This window comes from Lemur catta, chromosome 7 (assembly GCF_020740605.2).
Source record: "Lemur catta isolate mLemCat1 chromosome 7, mLemCat1.pri, whole genome shotgun sequence".
In the NCBI taxonomy this organism is placed as follows: domain Eukaryota; kingdom Metazoa; phylum Chordata; class Mammalia; order Primates; family Lemuridae; genus Lemur; species Lemur catta.
In genome coordinates, this window is record NC_059134.1 from 9,462,320 (window position 1) to 9,482,509 (window position 20,190).

General features: G+C 34.3%; 1 protein-coding gene across 3 annotated transcripts in view; it reads right to left on the reverse strand.

Moving 5' to 3' along the window:
* Positions 1-20,190, reverse strand: part of ARHGAP32 (Rho GTPase activating protein 32) — a 201,936-nt gene that overhangs the window by 157,829 nt on the left and 23,917 nt on the right. For all 3 annotated transcript variants that reach the window (XM_045555418.1, XM_045555417.1, XM_045555419.1), the window contains exon 2: positions 19,316-19,424. In XM_045555418.1, coding sequence (XP_045411374.1) covers positions 19,316-19,420 — 105 coding nt within the window. In that variant the 5' untranslated portion in view covers positions 19,421-19,424. The remainder of the gene's footprint in view (positions 1-19,315; positions 19,425-20,190) is intronic.

Sequence of the window (20,190 nt, forward strand, 5' to 3'; positions counted from 1 at the left end):
ATGCTGAAACCGCAATTACTTTTGCACCAACCTAATAGAAAAATAACAGAGAAAAAACTTTGAAGAAATAATTGATGAAGTTTGTAAATTTCATCTAAATTTCATAAAAATTATAGACACATTGATCCATAAAACTCAATAAATCCAAAGTAAGAAAAATACAAATCATACCAAGGCAATATCATAATCGGATGGCTAAATAAAAACCACTGATAAAGAGAAAAGCTTAATAGCAAACAAAAAAAAAAAAGGATATACATTATGTTCAGAGAAATAAATATAGAAAGGCAGAAGAGTTAGACTGAGTTCTTTCAAATGCTTTTTAAAACAACTGTTGAGTTAACAAAGAATTCTATACTAAGCAAAGTTTATTTCAAAAAAAATATGGGCCGGGCACGGTGGCTCACACCTGTAATCCCAGCACTATGGGAGGCCGAGGCGGGTGGATTGCTTGAGCTCAGGAGTTCGAGACCAGCCTGAGCAAGAGTGAGACCCCATCTCTACTAAAAATAGAGAGAAATGATTTGGACAGCTAAAAATATATATAGAAAAAATTAGCCGGGCATGGTGGCTCATGCGTGTAGTCCCAGCTACTCGGGAGGCTGGGGCAGGAGGATCGCTTGAGCCCAGGAGTTTGAGGTTGCTGTGAGCAAGGCTAACGTCATGGCACTCACTCTAGCCTGGGCAACAGAGTGAGACTCTGTCTCAATCAATCAATCAATCAATCAATCAATAAAAACATGCAACTATCTGAGAACTGTTTTTAAAAAAATGTGAGTAGGTAGACTGAGGAATAAGATCAAAAGCTGATGAATGACCAATACAGCGACACTATGCTTCCTTAGTTTTCCCCCGTTACTTCCTGGAATTGACCCAAGGACAGGCTGAATTGGGATATGAGTAGCAGGTATGGTCAGAAAAACTCTTTTAGAAGTCCAACTTTCTGACCAGAGGATAGAAAAAAATTAACCTTGAATGTGGGGAAAATAGTCCAGAGGTTTTTTTCCCCTTTTTTTGCCTCTTCTAGCCTGACACTAGGACAGAACTGGAAGCAGAACTGTAGTACACTAGTTGAGCTTAGGCTTGGATACATGAGAGCTTGAGTGAAATCCATTCTTCTGAACACAGAAACAATAAAGTAGGACCCTGTTACATAAAGATTGTGAAGATAACTCTTGGTATTATTTTCTCTCTCTCTTTTCTTATTACTTAGACTTGACAGCTGCCCCAATCAGGAAAAACTATACAGCGCAAGAGTTTTAAAGCTCTTGGAGAATCCCATATTTCTAGCCAGACAAAACAAAAAAAAGTGTAGGCAAAATCCCCAACAAGAAAGAGGTTGGTAAGAATATAACAACTGATGTTGAAACCACCACCTAAAAATATCCATATGAAACTTCAATCTGAACCCAACCAGGCTGATGCCCCATAAAACAAGTCAACATTCTCCAGGGGATTTCAGTAGGAGTCTGTCTCACAAATAATATTCAGAATTTCCACACATAATTTAAAATTACTAGCTATACCAGTGAAATATGAGTAATTGCCAATAGAAAAGACATTCAAGAAATGCCAAGTCTGAGATGAAATAGATATTCGACTAATCAGACAAAGACTTTAAAACAGATATTATAAACATGCTCCATTAGATATTGAAACCCATGATGAGACTGAAATTCTCTTAGGAAAAATGGAAACTACAAAAAAAGACTAAATGAAAATTTGAGAACTGAAAAATGTAGTATCCCAAATAAAAAAATATTTGCTTGGCTCAATAGCATAATGAAGAAAACAGAAGAAAGAGTGAATACTCCAACAGACCAAAAAAATTATCTAATCTGAAGCACAGATGGTTAAAAATTTTTAAAAGATAGAAAAAATACCTGTCAATATCTAACAGAGAATATCAAAACATCTAACATTAATGTTTTGAAGTCTCTGCATGGAAGAAGAAACACTTTGGTATAGGAAAAAAAATTAAGCAACAATTCTGAAAATACTAAAAATTTATTGAAACATATATATTTACAGATTTAAGATCAGGAAAAACAAAACAGAATAAAATAAACTATAAACCAAAACATCATAATCAAGCTGTTGAAAACCAAATATAAAGGAAGTATCTTGATAGCATTCAGAAAAAAAAACACACACACATTAGGTCTAGGTACAGGGTAATAAGGATTTCTCATGAGAAACCAGAAGACAGTGGAACAACAAACTCTCAACCTAGGAATCTGCATCAAGTGAAAATATCCTTCAGAAATGAAGTAAAAATAAAGACATATTCAGATAAGAGAAAATTAAAAGAATTTGTCACCAGTAGACAGGCTCTAAAAGAAATGCTAAAGAAAGTTCTTCAAGTAGAAGGAAAAGGATACTTCAGGTGAACTGAAACATGGACCTTCTGGCATAAAGGAAGAACAACAGGAATGGTAAATAATTAGGCAAATGTAATAGAGTATTAATCTCCTCTTAAATTCTTTAAAATATATGTACAAGTTGAATGCAAAAATTATAACACTGATGAATGCAGATGTAATCTATATAAAAACTATAACATAAAGGAGGAAGATAAAGGGTTCTATGTGGTGGTAAGTTTTTATATTACACTTGAAATATAAAATAATAATTTTAAGTAGAATATGAAAAGTTAAGCAAATTGAAACCAAGAATATATAGAAAAGATAAAATACCATGATCAAGTAGATTATCCCAAGAATGCAAGGTTGGTTTAACATCTAAAAACAAACCAATGTAGTTCAGCACATTAACAGAATGGGATAAAATAATCATACAATGATCACTGAGACAGTAAAAAACGTGGAAAAATTCCAAACCCTGTTCATGAAAAATATAAACATCAGCAAACTAAAAATAAAAGAGAACATCCTTCATCTGATAAAAAAGTAACTGGAAAGGAACTAGAGGTATATTATACTTAATGGTTAAATATTTAAAGTTTCATTCTAATATCAAGAACAAGACAAGGATACGTGTAATTACCACATCTATTCATCATTATCCTTGAGTGCCTAGCCAGCACAAGCAAGAAAGTAAAAGAAATAAGACTGTGTACATATAAAATTAAAAAATTCACAAACTCTTAGCATTAATCAAAGAATTTATCAAGGTCTCTGGGCATAAGATAAATATATAAAAATTAACTAGATTTGTACATATTAGCAACAAACAAGCAGAAAATAAAATTTAAAAACAATTTTAAAATACCAATTACAGTAGCATCGAAGAAAATAGCAAATACCTAGGAACACATCTAATAAAAAAGTAAAAGATCTTGCTATGGTCTAAATGTCTGTGTTCCCCCAAAATTCGTATGTTAAAACCTAATGCCCAAGATGATGGTATTAAAAGGTCAGGCCTTTCGGAGGTGATTAGGTCATGAGTGCTGGGATTATTGCCCTTTTTTTAAAAGAGGCCTGATGGAGCCTGTTTTCTTCTTCCACCATGTGAGGACAAATAAAAGATGCCATCTATGAGAAACAACCCCTCATCAGACACTGAATCTGCTGGCTTGATGTTCAACTACCCAGCCTCCAGATCTATGAGAAATAAGGTTTCTATTTTTCATAAATTACCCAGTCTAAGGTATTTTGTTATAGCAGCCCAAACAGACTAAGACAGACCTCCACACTAAAAACTACAAACATTGTTAAAAAATTGAAGAAAATCTAAATGGATAGATTAAACACACACGCACACACACACACATAAACACCCCTCATTTGTATAGATTGGAAGATGCAATAATGTCAAGGTGTCAATTCTCCCCCAATATGATTTACAGATTCATCTGTGGAAATTGGCAGGCTTATTCTAAAACTTTATACGGAAATGCAAGACATAGAACTGTCAAGACAAAAAGGGCAAAGCCGAAAGACTTTCTCTACCAGGTATCAAGATTTACTCTAAAATTATAACTAAGCCAGTGTGATATTGGTATAAGTCTAGAAAAATGGATCAACAGAGCACAATAAAGAATTCAGAAAGCAGCCAACAAGATGGTTGACTTCTTTTGTCTGACTCATGACAAAAGCATCACTGAAATTAAGTCAGAAAAAAGGTGGTCATTTCAACACATTTACTATGTCAATCAGATTTCTATATGGAGAAAAATGAATGTTGACCCCAACCTTATATCATACACAAAAATCAATTTTAAATAGTTCATAGACCCAAACATATAATAAAAGGTAAACATATTCTTCTAGAAAAATACCTTTATAACACTGGGGTGGGCAAAGATTTCTTAAAAGTGCATACATAAAAAAAGAATATTCTGACTCCCCCCAAAAAAATTTAATAAACTGAACTTCACTAAAGCTAAGAGTTTCTGTCTACCAAATGATAATATTAAGCATGCAAAAAGACAAGTCAGAGTCTGGAAGAAGAACTTGGAAACATATATCAAATAAATGACCAGTATCTACAATTTATAAAGAATTTCTAAAAGTCAGCTTAGCAAAACCAGACAATCCAACATAAGAAAAAGGCAAGACTTAAATGTGCATGTAACAACAGAGTTATCTTCAGTGGCCAGTAAGAATATGAAACAGCACTAAACATCTTCATCATAGAAACAAACGCCACAATGAGATTCTACTACATACATAACAAATTGGACACAAAGAGTATATTTTTGTAGGATTTCATGTATAGGAATAGTTACCTTTGGTGGGAAAGATACTGAGAGGCATTCAAGGGAGCTTTCTGAATTTCAGGAAAAGTTCTGTGTTTAAATCTGGGTGGTGATCCACATATACACAAGCAAAAATTCACCAAGCTCCACATGTAAGATTTGTGACTTCTCTGTATGTTATACCTCAATATAAAAGTAAATTTTAAAAAATAAATGGGAAGAAACAGACAACAGCACGACAGTGGAAAATTATAGGCCAATCTCATTTATTAAACACAGATGCATAAAAATATCCTACATAAAATAGTGAACAAAATCCACCACCGTATTAAAAAAAAATCATAACCAAATTGAATTTGTTCCAGGACTGCAAGAATGGTTTAATAATAGAAAATCTATTATTATCATTCCACATTACAATTAAAATTAATGAGGGAAAAACATCAGATTGTTGCAATAGATGCAGAAAAATTGTCTGATAAAACTCATTCATGATAAGAATGTCTAGCAAGACTTCTGTCTAGCAAGACTGAAGACATATTCACCTCTGCTCTCTCACAACTCACCAAAATAACAGTAATTTTTTTAACCATTTCTTCTTATATTGGCAAAAGAAAAAAATGCCATATATATTAAATATAAGGTCATTCTCTGCAGAACTATTTCTACTAACTGAAGAGTGAAAACAACCCAGACGTCCATTAATAAGGAAACAGTTGGATATACTATGCTGCATCCACACAATGGAACAGTCATAGCTATAAAAGAAATGAAGATTTCAATCAATTGCTATGGAGTAGTCTTCAGTATATATTAAGAAGAAAAAAAAAAGCATGGTTTGAGAACAGGCTACCTAACTAAACAGTGTGTAAATACATTTAAAAAATGGAAGGATAACTAAAAGTGAATTTAAATGTTTACCTATGAAGGAACAGAGACAGGGATGAAAGATTTTTCTATTCGAATGCCTTATATTGTAGTTCAAATTTTAGGTCGTGTAAATATTTTAAATATTTGTAAAATTAAATTAAAGTGGAAAAAGGGGCCTAAAAATCAAAAACCAAATAAAACAAATGATCCTAATTATAAGTTGGTGGCTTACACACAGAGACAGGAATTACTTCAGACAACAGAAAAGCAAAGTAATATATCCCTAGTAGGATACATCCTAGAGATGAAAGAAAGCAAACTTTTCAGTAATATTGACATTATTATTTTGAAATTATCAAAAGCAGATTAAAGCAAAAATTGTTAATGTCACTAAAAACTAAGGCTTTCAGCATAAGAGATCCAAATATAAAATCAAAGAAATTAAGCAGAAACCCTATTCATTTTGGGGGGGGTGCATGTGTATGTTTAAATAAAGCAGCTAGAATGATAAGATAGACACATGCAGATGGACTACTAAATCTTGATTATAGCAAGACATATAACTGAGTCTTTTGTGGTACACCTGTGCATATTTTAAAATGAGAATTCAATATTAATATAGTTAAATTTGAAGATGATTAAATACTGAAAAATGTTAAGTAAGTGTCAATTACTACAAATTAATGTGTCACAGGAAGAAGGCAGAATATCACAGGACTCTTTTATTCCTTTCTCAATACTTTTATAAAAGACAAATAAAAACATATGGCATATTTATTGAATTTATAGATAAAAGAAAACTGAAAGGGGCACTGAACTGTGAATGACAGAATTCAAGGAGATTTTAATAAGCTCCAAAGACAAGCCAAATGAATGTGAAGTTCATCAAGAATAAAAATTAAAGCCCCAAATTTATATTCAAAACTCAATTATATATGAATGCATATGGGGAGCACACTGTTTGACAGGAATTCATATAACAAGATCTAAGACCCATAGTTTACCACAAGCCTAATATAAGCCAAAAATATACCCTTACTGGTAAAAAGCTAATGCAGTCTTAAAATATATGGCATCTGTAACAAAGGAAGTATTTGTTTCTCTATTTTAACCAGTTAAATCACATAGGGGACAGTTCATCCATTTCAGGAAAATATAATTTGGTACAGAAAGCTTGCAAAACTAAGAATTGGCAATGTTTTATCATGTCTGTTTCACTGCTCCCTAACCGCCCATCCCCCACCCTGCCACCACCCCCCACCCCCCACCCCCCGCTGGAAAAATCCTACTATTTCTTCCACTGCTACAGATCTTTAAAGAATCTTTCAAATAGCCTCCTCTCTTGATCCCATATCCAAACAAAGCACTACCATTGACTGGGTAACTGTCAAGTGACCTCACAGTAGATTAACACACTGTGTTCTGATAAAGAACCATAAAGCTGGCTGCTTCTACATTCAGCCCCAATCCCTTTGTATTATTTATCGATCTACCTCCTTCAAAATTCTACAAACTCTATCTTGATAGGTATTACCAGAATGCTAATGAGTATTACAGATTTTTAACTAAAAAAGAGGGGGAATGAAGAAGTGTTTAATGTAATCACAGAGCTGAAAGAAATCTCATTCAGCTATTCTACCATAAAGAGGAAACTGAGACCAAGAAAGAAGTAATCTGCATAGTGCATTAGTCACAGTATTTGAATTAAACTGAATTTTTATCACAAAACCCACTATGTCTAATATAGATACATTAAAAAATGTTCAAAAGCAATGGAATTTTAAAAATGGAATATTAGAATAATGAGAAATACCTTTCCCCTTATAAAAATATAAGACTGAAAAGATTGGCACAAAAGTCACTAAACATTACGGATCAGAATACGAATTAATAAAACCATTTTGGCAAGTAATTTGGGGATCCCTATATTCTTTGGGTAAGTAATTCCCTATAAGATAATAGTAAAAAGCAAAAGCAAAACTCATCATAAAGATATTCGTCAAAATGAAAAATATATAACAAACCCAAGTTCCTATTAATTAACAACAAAAATGTCCTATTTTATAGGGTGTTATGTAGTCTTTAAATATGTTTATTAATGTTTTCATTGAACATCAATAACAACACATTGCAAACATAAATTTCCCCCCAAGCAATCAGTTTTATGGAGTATTAGTGAATTTTAAATTTCTGGAATATGTGTAATTTCCATTGACCAATGTTATCACGTTAAATATATTATGAAGCATAAATAGCAGAGAAAACACACAACACTGTGGTAAGCAAAATTCTAAAGACCCAGTCTCCCCACCCCCAAGATTCTCACCACATGGTTATTCAATCTAGGCATTGCTAAGAGGAGAGTCTGCATGTGTAATTAAAATCCCAGGTCATTTGATCTTAAAATGGACCTAATCTAGTCACGTGAGCACTTTAAAAGCAGAGTTTTCTCCAGCTGGTAGTAGAAGGGAAAGTTGAAGATTTGAAGCATGAGGCACCACTGCTAGCTTTGAAGACTGAGGGGGCAGAGAATGGCCCCCCAGTGACAGCCAGCAAGGAACAGAGACCTCAGAACTGCAACCACAAGGAAACAGATTCTGCCCACAGCCTGGATAAGGCAGGAAAGGGATTCTTAGACAGAATCTCAGGATGAGAACCCAGCCTAGCCAACACTTTGATTTCTGCCTTAGGAGATCCTGAGCAGAGAACCCAGTTCAACCTGCCCAGATTTCTGACATACAGAACTGTGATATGATAAATGGATATTGTTTTAAGTCCCAAAGCTTGTGACAATTTCTTATACACAGTCAACAGATAACAAATACTAACAATGTTGACATCTAAGACCCTAGGAATTCCTGAGTAATCTTAGGCTTTACCTGCCCCTTTCTCTCTCATGCAATTATTAATAACTAACTAATTAAATAACTCTCTCTTCCCAGGATTGTAATGCAAAGCCTCAGTAGCTCTTGCCTTCCAGCACTCCCAGAACTCCAATGATGCACTGACTTCAGTATTCTCCCAAACCTCCTGCTAAAGCCTTCCTGGAAGGAGTAAACTGCTCACATGAAGGCAAACCCTGGAGGAAAGTGCAAATTCCGAAAGTGGGATAGGTAACTGGGGGAAAGTACACAGATCTGACTCAGTGCAATACCCAGCTATCCTCTCTCCCTTGCAACCTTGTATTTTAAGTGTGCATTCTACAGTCTGTTCCATTTCCCATTCAGCAGCTCTCAAGACCATCATTCATTTTCCCATAAGGGGAGGAAAATGTAATTCCTTCCCCTCTCTATGGCTATATGTTTTTTCCCCCTTCCAAGGGGGAACATAAGAGTCCCCAGATTATTTGCCAAAATGGTTCTATGTTCACTATTAATAGCTAGTCTTTTCCAGAGATCTCCTCCTTCCAGTAAAACTGCCAACTCCTTTACCTATGACCCCTCCCATAATGTACAACGGGGAATACTCAGGTCTCTGTACTTCGCCGGCACCTTAATAATCAGGTAGAATGCTAATGTTAAATGGAAAAGCAAAGAAATATAAAATCATATACTGTTCACAATTATTGAAAATATCATATTCCCAGACATGATGGGAAGGGGGAGTATATCACCAAAGCAATATTCTTTGAAACTAACAATTTGGAGAAATTTGTATAAGAAAAACATGCTTAGGTGGATGTTTTATTAAAATCTCTCTGCATCATAAAAAGTCTTGAATATAGCAAAATGATCTCACCACTGTGGGAAATGGGATTATGAGTGATTCTCTTTCTTCCTTTTCACTTTCTACATTTTCTGTATAAGCATGTTTTATTTTTGTAAAGGAAGGGGTGAAAGAGAGAAAGAAAAAGAAAAAAATAGAGAAAGAAAGAGAAACCAAGCAAGTTAGCCTTCTTCCTTCTCTGCATATTTCCTTACACCAACCATTTAAATGCATAACAACCTGTTATAAATAAATGATATTAGTCTATATAACTACAACATGCAAAACTAGGTATTCATATTTATAGTCAATTTGGGAAAAAAAAAATAAAAAAACGCTTCTATGGTGAAATGTACCCAGGATACATACAGTAGTAAAAAAAGATTTTCTGTTAATCACTGAACCAAATTATGAGTCATCCTGCACGGAAAGATGAACCACAGCTAGAACCACTGAGTGGAGATAGCTCTCAAAGCAATAAACAGAGGGAGAAACACCCTGGCTTCTCCCTCTTCCTCCCTCCAATCTTTCACTAGTGCCGCCTTCCATTTGCCAAACTGAGCCAGAAGTCTTCGGGCAAAGGAGCCTGAGAAATGTAGTTTACAGGCATCAACGTTCCTGCACTAGAGAACAGAGCAGAAGGAAGGCAGGAGATCCCATCCCCATATCCATAAAATTTATTAATAAGCAATAAATATATAACATATAAACACAGGTTTATATAAAGTATCCTCATATTTTGATAAGGTACAGTAGCCAAATAACATACATATGTACATAGGTATACACATGACATCAACTGAATAAACACAATTTTAATACTAAATTTGTACAATCAAGAAAGGCAAACAACTAATCAAAATGAGTAGTTAATACTTAAGAACAAAAATGGGTTTGAAACTGCTATAAAAAATCAACAATAACATCATCAAACAAGCATTCGTAAGGGATATCAAAATGTAATCAGTGTAAGTATATACTACTATCAAAGTGGACCAGGAATGTTCTTGTCTTCAAAGAACAAAAAAACTCCACTAAAATATGCAAGGGGAAAGGAAGACTCGATCAAAGTCTTTTTTATGTATGAGGCTAGCAAATAGCATCTAAAAATAAATCTGAGGGAAGAATGGTAACTTTTTGCCACTTTTCACTTGTTTCTTGGATTCAAATTTTATTATTATTTCCTGTCAAAATTTGAGATGGCACAGTCCCTTTATACTAATGATATAAATAATATTTATTGATAATAATAATAAAATATAACACTCCTCAGAGAGCCAATAACTTCAGAGAAAAATTATGCAGAGGCAATGTTTAAAACAATTTGGGAAAAATTATTAGCAATTGTCATTAGTACAACAATCACAACTCCTCTGCTAGGCAACAGCAGGTCAATCAACCTAGAATTAACACATTGACACATTAGCAAACTTTTCATTGTTCTGAAATTTATACTTTTCCATAACTGAGATTCATCCTTTCCTTCATCTTATTCCCATTTGCTCTCATTGTTAAAAATAACCCTATATACAGAAGGTGTTTGATCTGTTAACAATACAGGTTCCAATAATGTATCTAATTTTACCAGACATTTTATATGAAGGCTCCTATGAAACTCTAAGAACAGTATTTTACTACCTTTATAGGCACTTTATTACGGTAAATTATCACTAGTTTTCAGTGCTCCTAGAAATTTATACTGATCTTTTTTTTTTTTTTTTTTGAGACAGAGTCTCACTCTGTTGCCCAGGCTAGAGTGCAGTGGCGTTAGTCTTGCTCACAGCAACCTCAAACTCCTGGGCTCAAGCAATCCTCCTGCCTCAGCCTCCCAAGTAGTTGGGACTACAGGTATGTGCCACCAGGCCCAGCTAATTTTTTCTATACATATTTTTAGTTGTCCATATAATTTCTTTCTATTTTTAGTAAAGACAGGGTCTCAATCTTGCTCAGGCTGGTCTTCAACTCCTGAGCTCAAAGGATCCACCCGCCTTGGCCTCCCAGAGTGCTAGGATCACAGGCATGAGCCACCGCTCCCGGCCTATACTGATCTATTTCTACACTTGAATTTTGCATACATTAGATCTACTTATAAAAAACTACATGCAATATTTAAATATATAAAAATATAAAATATGAGTTCTAGAAAAAGACAGAGTATGAATAGAAGAAGAGAAGGGAAGAAAGAACCACAAATGAGATGCTTATTTGGAAAAATTTCTATTAAAAGAAGAAAGAGCAAGATTTTAGACCACCCAGGACATTCCAGTTAAGACCTCTAAGAACCATTATTCCTCTAACTGCACATTTTATGTAGTTTTCTCCTTGAATATTTCATAAGCTTTAAATATTTTTTGAAAAGCTATACAGCAAACTCCATCAGTAAAAGTAACATCCAGATCACCTAAAGCTTTAAATAGCATGTTCTGAATGCAGTTTTCAGTTTAGCAATTAACAATAAAATAGGCTCAAGCACTGGTTCAACAGTTCAAATGATTCTAGGTTTAACATTATGAAACTGCCAATTTTCAACCCTTTTTGACCTATAGCATCTCATACAGTCCAACTTAATATATATCCCACAGCTCTCAGTAGTACATTAATTAACTTCAATAATTAATACCACTTGATTCATGCCAGAGAATTTCCACAATCTTCAGCCAGAACAGGATCCATCATGGAAGGGGATGGAATTGAGGGAGGCTTGGAGTTGTTTACTGAAGAGCGTTGAACATACTGGCAGAAATCCAAAACCTGGACTTTGCATATTAATCATTGGCTGCATTTGTGATTGTACATAAGGCAACATTACATAAAGCATTCAACATTTAAAGACTGCAAAATGATAACATCATCAGTTCCTCTGAATTAAAATTCACCCCATCCATCAAAAATAAAGGGTTAAACATCATAGAATAATAAAAGAGCTAAAGACATTCACTTAAGGAACATTTGCAAAAACTTTTTCTTTTATTCAAACCTGCAGATGTTTTTACAATTTGGTGGGTAGAAAGGGCCATCTAAGTAGAATAGTCCCCCCTTATCCATGGTTTCAGTTACCCACAGTCACCACAGTCTGAAAATATGAAATGGAAAATTCCAGAAGTGAACAATTTGTAAGTTTTAAATTGAATGTCATCCTGCATAATATGATGAAATCTCACACCACTCTGCTCTGTACTGCCCGGGACATGAATCATCTATTTGTCTAGCATATCCACGCTATATACACTGCCCAGCCATTAGCCTATATAGGGTTCAGTACTATCCGCAGTTTCAGGCATCCACTGGGAGTCTTGGAACATATCCCCCTGAATAAAGAGGGCCTACTGTACTACCGAGAGTGGATACATGTCTATCCAAGAACCAATAAATAAAATACATATCTCCTCCAAAATTACCTCTTCTTCAGGATTATTCAGGAAGAAATAATCCAACTATTCTACAAACTTTTGCTCTCTTTAGAAAGTAGGCAATAGAGGGGGGACTGGCCCAAGTACAAAGGGACACTTGTGATAGCCTAAGAAAAATGTATCCATAGTCTCACTTTTGTTTTAAAAACAAAAAAAGCAGAGAAGTTAAAAAAAAAGAAAGAAAAAAGAAAAGAAAGAAGAAAATCCATATTCATGTTAATATCAATGTCCTACAAATTAGATAAAGAAGCAAGAAAATTCAGGGCCTTTTCAAGGAAAAACAAGTAGTTTGATCTGTCCAGAGAATGACAATTTCATTTATTCAACAAAAATTTACTGAGAATTTACCATGCCAGGCATAAGGGAGAAAGCAGTACACAGAAATGACAGAGTCCCTTGTACTTGTGGAGTTTACACTATAATGGAAAAGAAAGATAATAATATTAATAATACAAATACTCAATATTTGCAAGTACTATGGAGAAAATTAAAGCCGAGTAAGAAAGACAGAGGAGGGCAGGGTTATTATTAGTTCATGTAAGATGGTGAGTAAAGGCAACACTTAAAAATATCTGAAAAGAGACATATAGGAAGTAAGGGAGCAAATGATCTGAAAAAAGAACTTTCTAGAAGGAAGATAAATACACAGACCCAAAAGTGGGAGAATGCCTAACATGTTTGCGAAATTGTAAGGAGGCCAATGTGACTGGAGCAAAATGATCAAAAATGAAGAACTTTGGCTTTTAAGATAAATGAAATGAAACTATCTCACTGATAACAAATACAAGGTTTTACTTTGAAGAGTATCTTAAGTGAAATAAACCAGGCACAGAAAGACAAATATTTCATTTTCACACTCATATATGGGACCTAAAAAAAAAAAAATTGATCTCAAGGAAGTAGTGATAGAATGGTGGCTACTAGAGACTGGTAAGGCTGGTGGGAAGGGGTAATGAAGAGACGTTGGTGAAGGGGTAATTCTGTTTAATAGAAGGAAGAAGTTCTGATGTTCAGTGGTACAATGGGGCAACTATAGTTGACAATAGTTTATTGTATTTCAGAATAGCTAGAAGTTTTCAAATGCTCCCAACATAAAGCAAAGATAAATGTTTCAAGTGAATCATGTCCCAGTTACCCTGATTTGATCATTGCATGTTGTGTGCTTGTATCAAGATGTAACATGTACTCCATGAATATATACAATTATTATGTATCAATAAAAAATGACAAACAAACAAAAAAACAAATACAAGGTTTTGAACCTGGGTGACTGGAATAAAGTTAACATACATTGTAAAGTTTTAAAAAAAGGAGGCTCATTGTGGGGAGTGAATTCTTATAGGGCTAGAGATAGGGACATGGAAGTCATCTGCATAGAGATGACAGCAAAGAACTTGGAGGGAATAAGCATAAAGAGACCAAGTGCAGATCCCAGGTAGATGCCCACATTTCAAAGGAGGGAAGAAGAAAGAGTTGAGAAGACATAACCTTAAGAAGTGAGTGAGCGTGGGTGTATGCATGAGAGGGGGTGGGGGGAAGAAGAGGGAGGGAAGAAGCAAGAAAAGGGGGAAGGAGGGGGAAGGGGGGAGAGAGAGATGGCATGCAAGCAGTGTTGACAACATTGAGCATTAACTTTTTAATCTTCTTTTTTTTAAATCTTCAATAGCTTGGAAGTTGAAAATTTACACCTTGTTTTAGTTTCCATGACTCTGGTTGTTAGCACAAGTGAGCATTTGCAGCCAGAACCATTTACTCACTCCATAACCTGTTTTAGCCCTGAGCCCTGAACACATACTAATTTTAATGAATTAAAAGAAAACTGAAGGGAGAAATGGTTCCTAACAAAATAATTTGAGAATTAATAGGATCCATTCTGAGAACACTGAAATAATCAATACTAAAAATAAAATGAATAGAGAAACAATAATAATATTTGGTTTTAGTCCAAATATTGAAAACTGGTAAAAAGATCCTGATACACACACATACAAACACACACTTTCTTCAGATTTTTTTAAAGATCCTGATATTTAATTGCTAAATAATTTCACTGTTAAATAATTACTAATAAATGTTGTACTTTTAGTAATTTAGAAAAATATAGCTTCTATTAGATTTCTTAAAATACTTATCTAGTTACAGATCTATGAAGATTACCTAACCATAAATCACAAAATTAGAGCAGTATTTTAGGTTTTTATTGCTATTGTTTTGATTTAAAAATGACTATAATATACACAAAAATTCCTTAAATTCTTAATAGCTCAGAAATTTCTGGCTCGTAAATACATGTATAAGAAATCCAATATTCTGGCTACAGCACACAAATCAACAAAAATTTAATATCTAAGCCCTTTTATCTCTAAAGCAACTCAAAAATTAACTAAATGGAATTGAGAGAAATATAAGGGTTTCTCTGAATAACAAATTTCATTCTCAAAGTGATATTTCACATAGATTATTATCGAGAGAAAAAGTCCCAAGCTCTGTCTACTCTTAATGATTAATATCAAAAGGAATTTCTACAGAAATGGCAGTAAAATAGTGGCTCTAATCTCATTTACACCCTTTCCTCTTTATCATTCACTAAACGCTTTTTGCAACCTAGCAATGTACTATTTATTGTGATGCATTTTTTTAATGGAAAAAGGATTATAGCACTTGCTCTCAAGGAGCTTACAAATGAGGAAATTAAGAGCATAAAATAAGAATTTAATGAGGTGTTAAAACATTATGATATAAACAGTAATTTCCATAAGTGCTTAGACAAATTAATGTGGACTTCAGAAAAGAGAATTCAGTAATTTCACACGTACACAGCATATGACATTTTAATACACAGCCAACAGACCACCACATAAAAACTAACGTCACCTTTCTTTCCATTCCATAAATTCAATGTAGATTTACTGAAGGTTATAAAAATTGTAGACAAAAGTTATAGAATATTTAAAAATGGGCAAAAAATATTACTGAATATCCTTTCAATGGGAATACTGACATCTCCAAGGATTACTTGATTCAATAGGGGTATGTGATTTTTGTTTGTCTTTTGACTCAGCTATTTTACAACTCTGTAGAGATGGAAGTTAACTTATAGAAAATTCACAGTAATACAAATAATCCCTGTTCATAGAAATGCAAATTGTGTCCAGTGGAACTGAACAGTTGTGTTAATTTTGCATCTATTTGTATGCATTTTAACATGGTTGATCTATAAAAGGTACTTTGAATTCTCCTTTAAACCACTTTTAACAACTGACTGGCTCCTTCACTAATTAATGAGTTAAATATCTTTGACTTGTATTTATTCTATATTTATATGAGAGTCATGATTATATCCTCTTTTAAACTTTATCCTTCAATAAAATGAATACAAGATGATCTCTACCCTTTCTCAAAGAGCTCATAACCTAGTAGGGAGGGAGACAGGTACATTAGTAATCAATTAGATCAATACAATGAGATAAGTACCATAATACAGACAGTATTATATAGCATACTATGAGAAGTGAAATAAAACTGCTTTCTCTCTGGAAAGTTTCGGAAAGCCCTACATCTTAAGTTACAATTTTATGTTAAAAAAGGGGTTGAAAACTAGGGCCAATCTAGCCCACCATCTGTTCTTGAACAGCACTTGAGCTAAAAGTAGTTTTTACATTTTTAAATGTTTGGGGAAAAAAGTGAAAAGATGAGATTACCTAATGACATGTGAAAATTATATGGAATTCAAATATCAGCATCCATAAATAAAGTTTTATGGAACACAATTACACTCATTTGTTTACGTATTATTTATAGCTGTTTTCACAATACAATGACAGAGCTGAGTAGGTGCAGAAAAGACCGTATGTGGCACTCTCATCAATTCACACTGCTGTACGGCACACTATAAACTGCAGTTTTAAATTTTAAATGAACAGCATTTCAATTATCACATGTATTACCTTACCACATTTTTTAAAAATTACATACATATGCATATCATATAAGAATAAGAAAACAAGAGATAAGGGGACTTTGAATGTCATACGTTAAGGCACAGAAGAATGTTGATTATTTTATCAAATTAGATGGCAAAACATTGTGTTTATTAATACAATGACACTACAGCTGTGCTTAAACAGTATATGCATTGACACTACCAAACTATGTACTGATCACAATATTCTTAACTCACAGGAAAGTAACACTGAAAAATTTAAAAATTCTAAGAATGTATCACCATGCAAAATTTCTCCACAGAAATAAAAAATATTAAATAGTAACAAGATTGCAAACTAAGTAAATTTCCAAGCAGCTCATTTATTAGCCAAGCAAAGAAAGCCATTTACCCTTCATAAGTCTATTAAATCATGTTTGACTGCAGCAGCCAAATGTGTCCAGAGAAAGCAAACTGATTTAAGCCTACTGGTGAGAATAGTTGCTTGAAGATTCAAAGACACTGGGAGCAAAATTATTAGTCAATTTAAAAAAAAGCAAATGATTTCAAGTGGTTTTCCTTGACTCTTGATGAGTCAACAAAGTGAACCATTATTGCTCAGTTGTTGATGAGGAGTCCCTCTATGAACAGTGCACACGGGACAATTATAGACAAGAATATTCTCAAATAACTTGAGCAAACATTAATTTAGTACAACCTGAAGTGAAATTTACTAAGATACATTATAACCAATTTTGGCAAAAATGTGTGGAGCAGAAAAAGTTTCAGTTAGGCTTATTTTCAACCTCTATTACTGAATACTAAATGGCTTTGTTAATTAGATTTTGCAGCAGATTTGGTGTTTCTTGATGAATTAAACCTAAAATTACAAGGCAAAACATAGCTCTGCAGTCCCCAACCCCCTGGCTGCAACTGGTATGGTCGTGGCCTCTTAGGTACCAGGCCAGAGAAATCCGCGCCCCTCTTAAAGAAAAATTGGTCTTCCATGAGATGTAGGAACCAACGGGGGTGGGGTGCACAGCAGGAAGTAACCGCAGGCAAGGGAGGCTTCATCTGTGTCTGTATCTACAGCCACTCCCCATGCTCACAGCACCGCCTGAGCTGCATGCAGCCACGCACCCCCATGAAACCAGTCCCTGGTGCCAAAAAGGCTGGGGACCACTGAATAGCTTATATAAGAAACTCTGGCAATAGTCATTTTGATTATAACCAGTATTCTTAGAATCACAAGTAATCACAAGCTTCTTTACATACTCCAAAGCTAACAAACAGAACAAGAAGGGAGTTTTCCATTCCCATACAAATTCGTAATGAATATATTTTCTGAGTTCACACTATAGGTCCAGCAGGGTTTTTCAGACCACTATGTAAGTGCAAAGTAAAGCTCCATATTGCAAACTTTACCTAACCTTCAATTGGAAGTGATTCATCTACAATGTAATAACGTTTAAAGGCAAATATCAAGAGGAGAATCTAATAGAATTTTATAGTTTCTATCCTTCCGAGTGATGATACGCTCAAATAAAATCATATGCTTGTGAACTAATGGCAGTATTTCCAGTACCTGAGTAAAAAAACATTTTCAAAAATGACTTCAAGTAAAATATCATTACAAATCAACACTGACAGATGAACATTTGCATTGCATTTTGATGATAGAGAGAACTTTAACTTTGAACCACAATTAAGTAAAATGTCATCTCCCACAAAAAAAGAAGTTCATCATTCTTATTACTAGATCTAAATTATAAAAAGTTTTAATAAACTAAATGGATGTCTCAAACTTATCATGTGGAAATCTACACTGCTAATTTTTCCACATACTCGCAACAAAAACTGCTTTTCCAGCATCTCAGTAAATATAAATTCCATTCTTTAGGTTGATCAGGACAAAAAACTTGAAGTCATCTTTGTCATCCCTTTATCTCATATTCTACATCCCATTCATCGGCAAAAACGGTTGGCTTTATCTATATAACTGTATCCAGAATCTAAACACTTTTCACCATTTGTGCTGCCACTCTGGTTCAAGCTACCATCACTGTTCATCTATTATAATACCCTTGTAACTAGTCTCCTTACTTCCTCTTTTACCTCCTTCTATTCAGAGCAACCTGAGAATTCCTTTAAGATTTTAAGCCAGATCATATCACTTCTCAGCCAAAAATCCTCAAATGGTTTCCCTTCTCACTCAGCATAAAAAGCCAAAATCCTTATCAATGGACTATAAGAAACTGCATGATCTGCTCTCCACCCACCCAAACAACTCTTCTGACCTGATCTCTTCTATTCTTCCCCTGGCTCATTCAATGTCAGCCACACTGTCCTATTCGTGTTTCTTCCAAGTTGCTTTTGAATCCTATACCACAGCCTTTAACTTGTTATTCCACTGCCTAAAATCATGTGTTCCCAGATAAACACATTACTCACTCCCTCACATCCTTCAGGTTTCTAATCAAATCTCCCCTTCTTGCAGAGCCCATCTGTGACCACCCCCTACATAACTAGCAACTATCCTTTCACTGTATCTTACCACTCCGTAACCCTATTACTCTGTCCACAGAGTCCAGAACAGTGCCTGGAAAAAAGTATTTGCTCAATGAATATTTCCTGAATAAATAAATTAAGCAACAAAAAAAATTGTACTTTTTTCTGTAACGCTCCTTCAGTTCCTTTTCCTTATTTAAGTACAATATACATATATACATATGTATAAAGCTGATTTACCATTGCGCTAAGTGTTTCTTCCCAATCAGGCCGCTCTCGAGGGTGAACGTTTCTATGTAGTTCTGGAACAAAATCATCTTCTTCAGAATGTACTGAGGACTTCATCTTCCTAGAGATCAAAATAGGAGAGATTCTGATAAGAATTTCCATTTCTGTGAAAGCTTTCCAATGAATATAATTCAAAGAACAGAAAACTTGTATGTCAGATTGGAAGTTCAGTTAAAAGGCTTAAGTGGCTAGCGTTGATCCTTCACTTCTACTCTGGCTTTCAGGGATCTTTCCTAAGGTACCAAATACTTGCTTTTATTCCGAGAGATAAAAGTAAGGTTTGTAACTAGTTGACCTTTATAATCCACAGTAATTATCATATAAAAACTTATTTTTATCTGTTCAACACAATTTGAACCTTGGAAAGATTTGGAACAGCTATCATTTACTCTATATCAATACTTACAGAACTGTGCTAAATATTAGTGAAATTCCAAAATGAAGAAGAGATATGATATCTCTGGTTAGAATCAATGGAGCAGAGTGCATCAAACAAACACCCTTGATGAGAACATCTACGAATGCTGAGCAAAACATTTAAAACTGCTTATCTGAAGGCATGGAAAAGCAACCAACAGGTGAGGCTTCCAAGGCTACAAACTTTGAGAGAAGCAAATTCTACATTTAATCATTCTTTTTGTATAAGCAAATGTTCCAAATCAATGAAGAAAAATGGAGCCCAAGCATAATATTATAATCTAACTGGGCTGAGAAGGCAGAAGTTGGAGGTCAGGTTCACCAAATTAGATGGGCTTCCAGGGGTGAAATTGCCCTCAAAAAAGCCTGGAGAAAAAGAGCCCAGAAATGTACATGAAAATTCCCCTCAA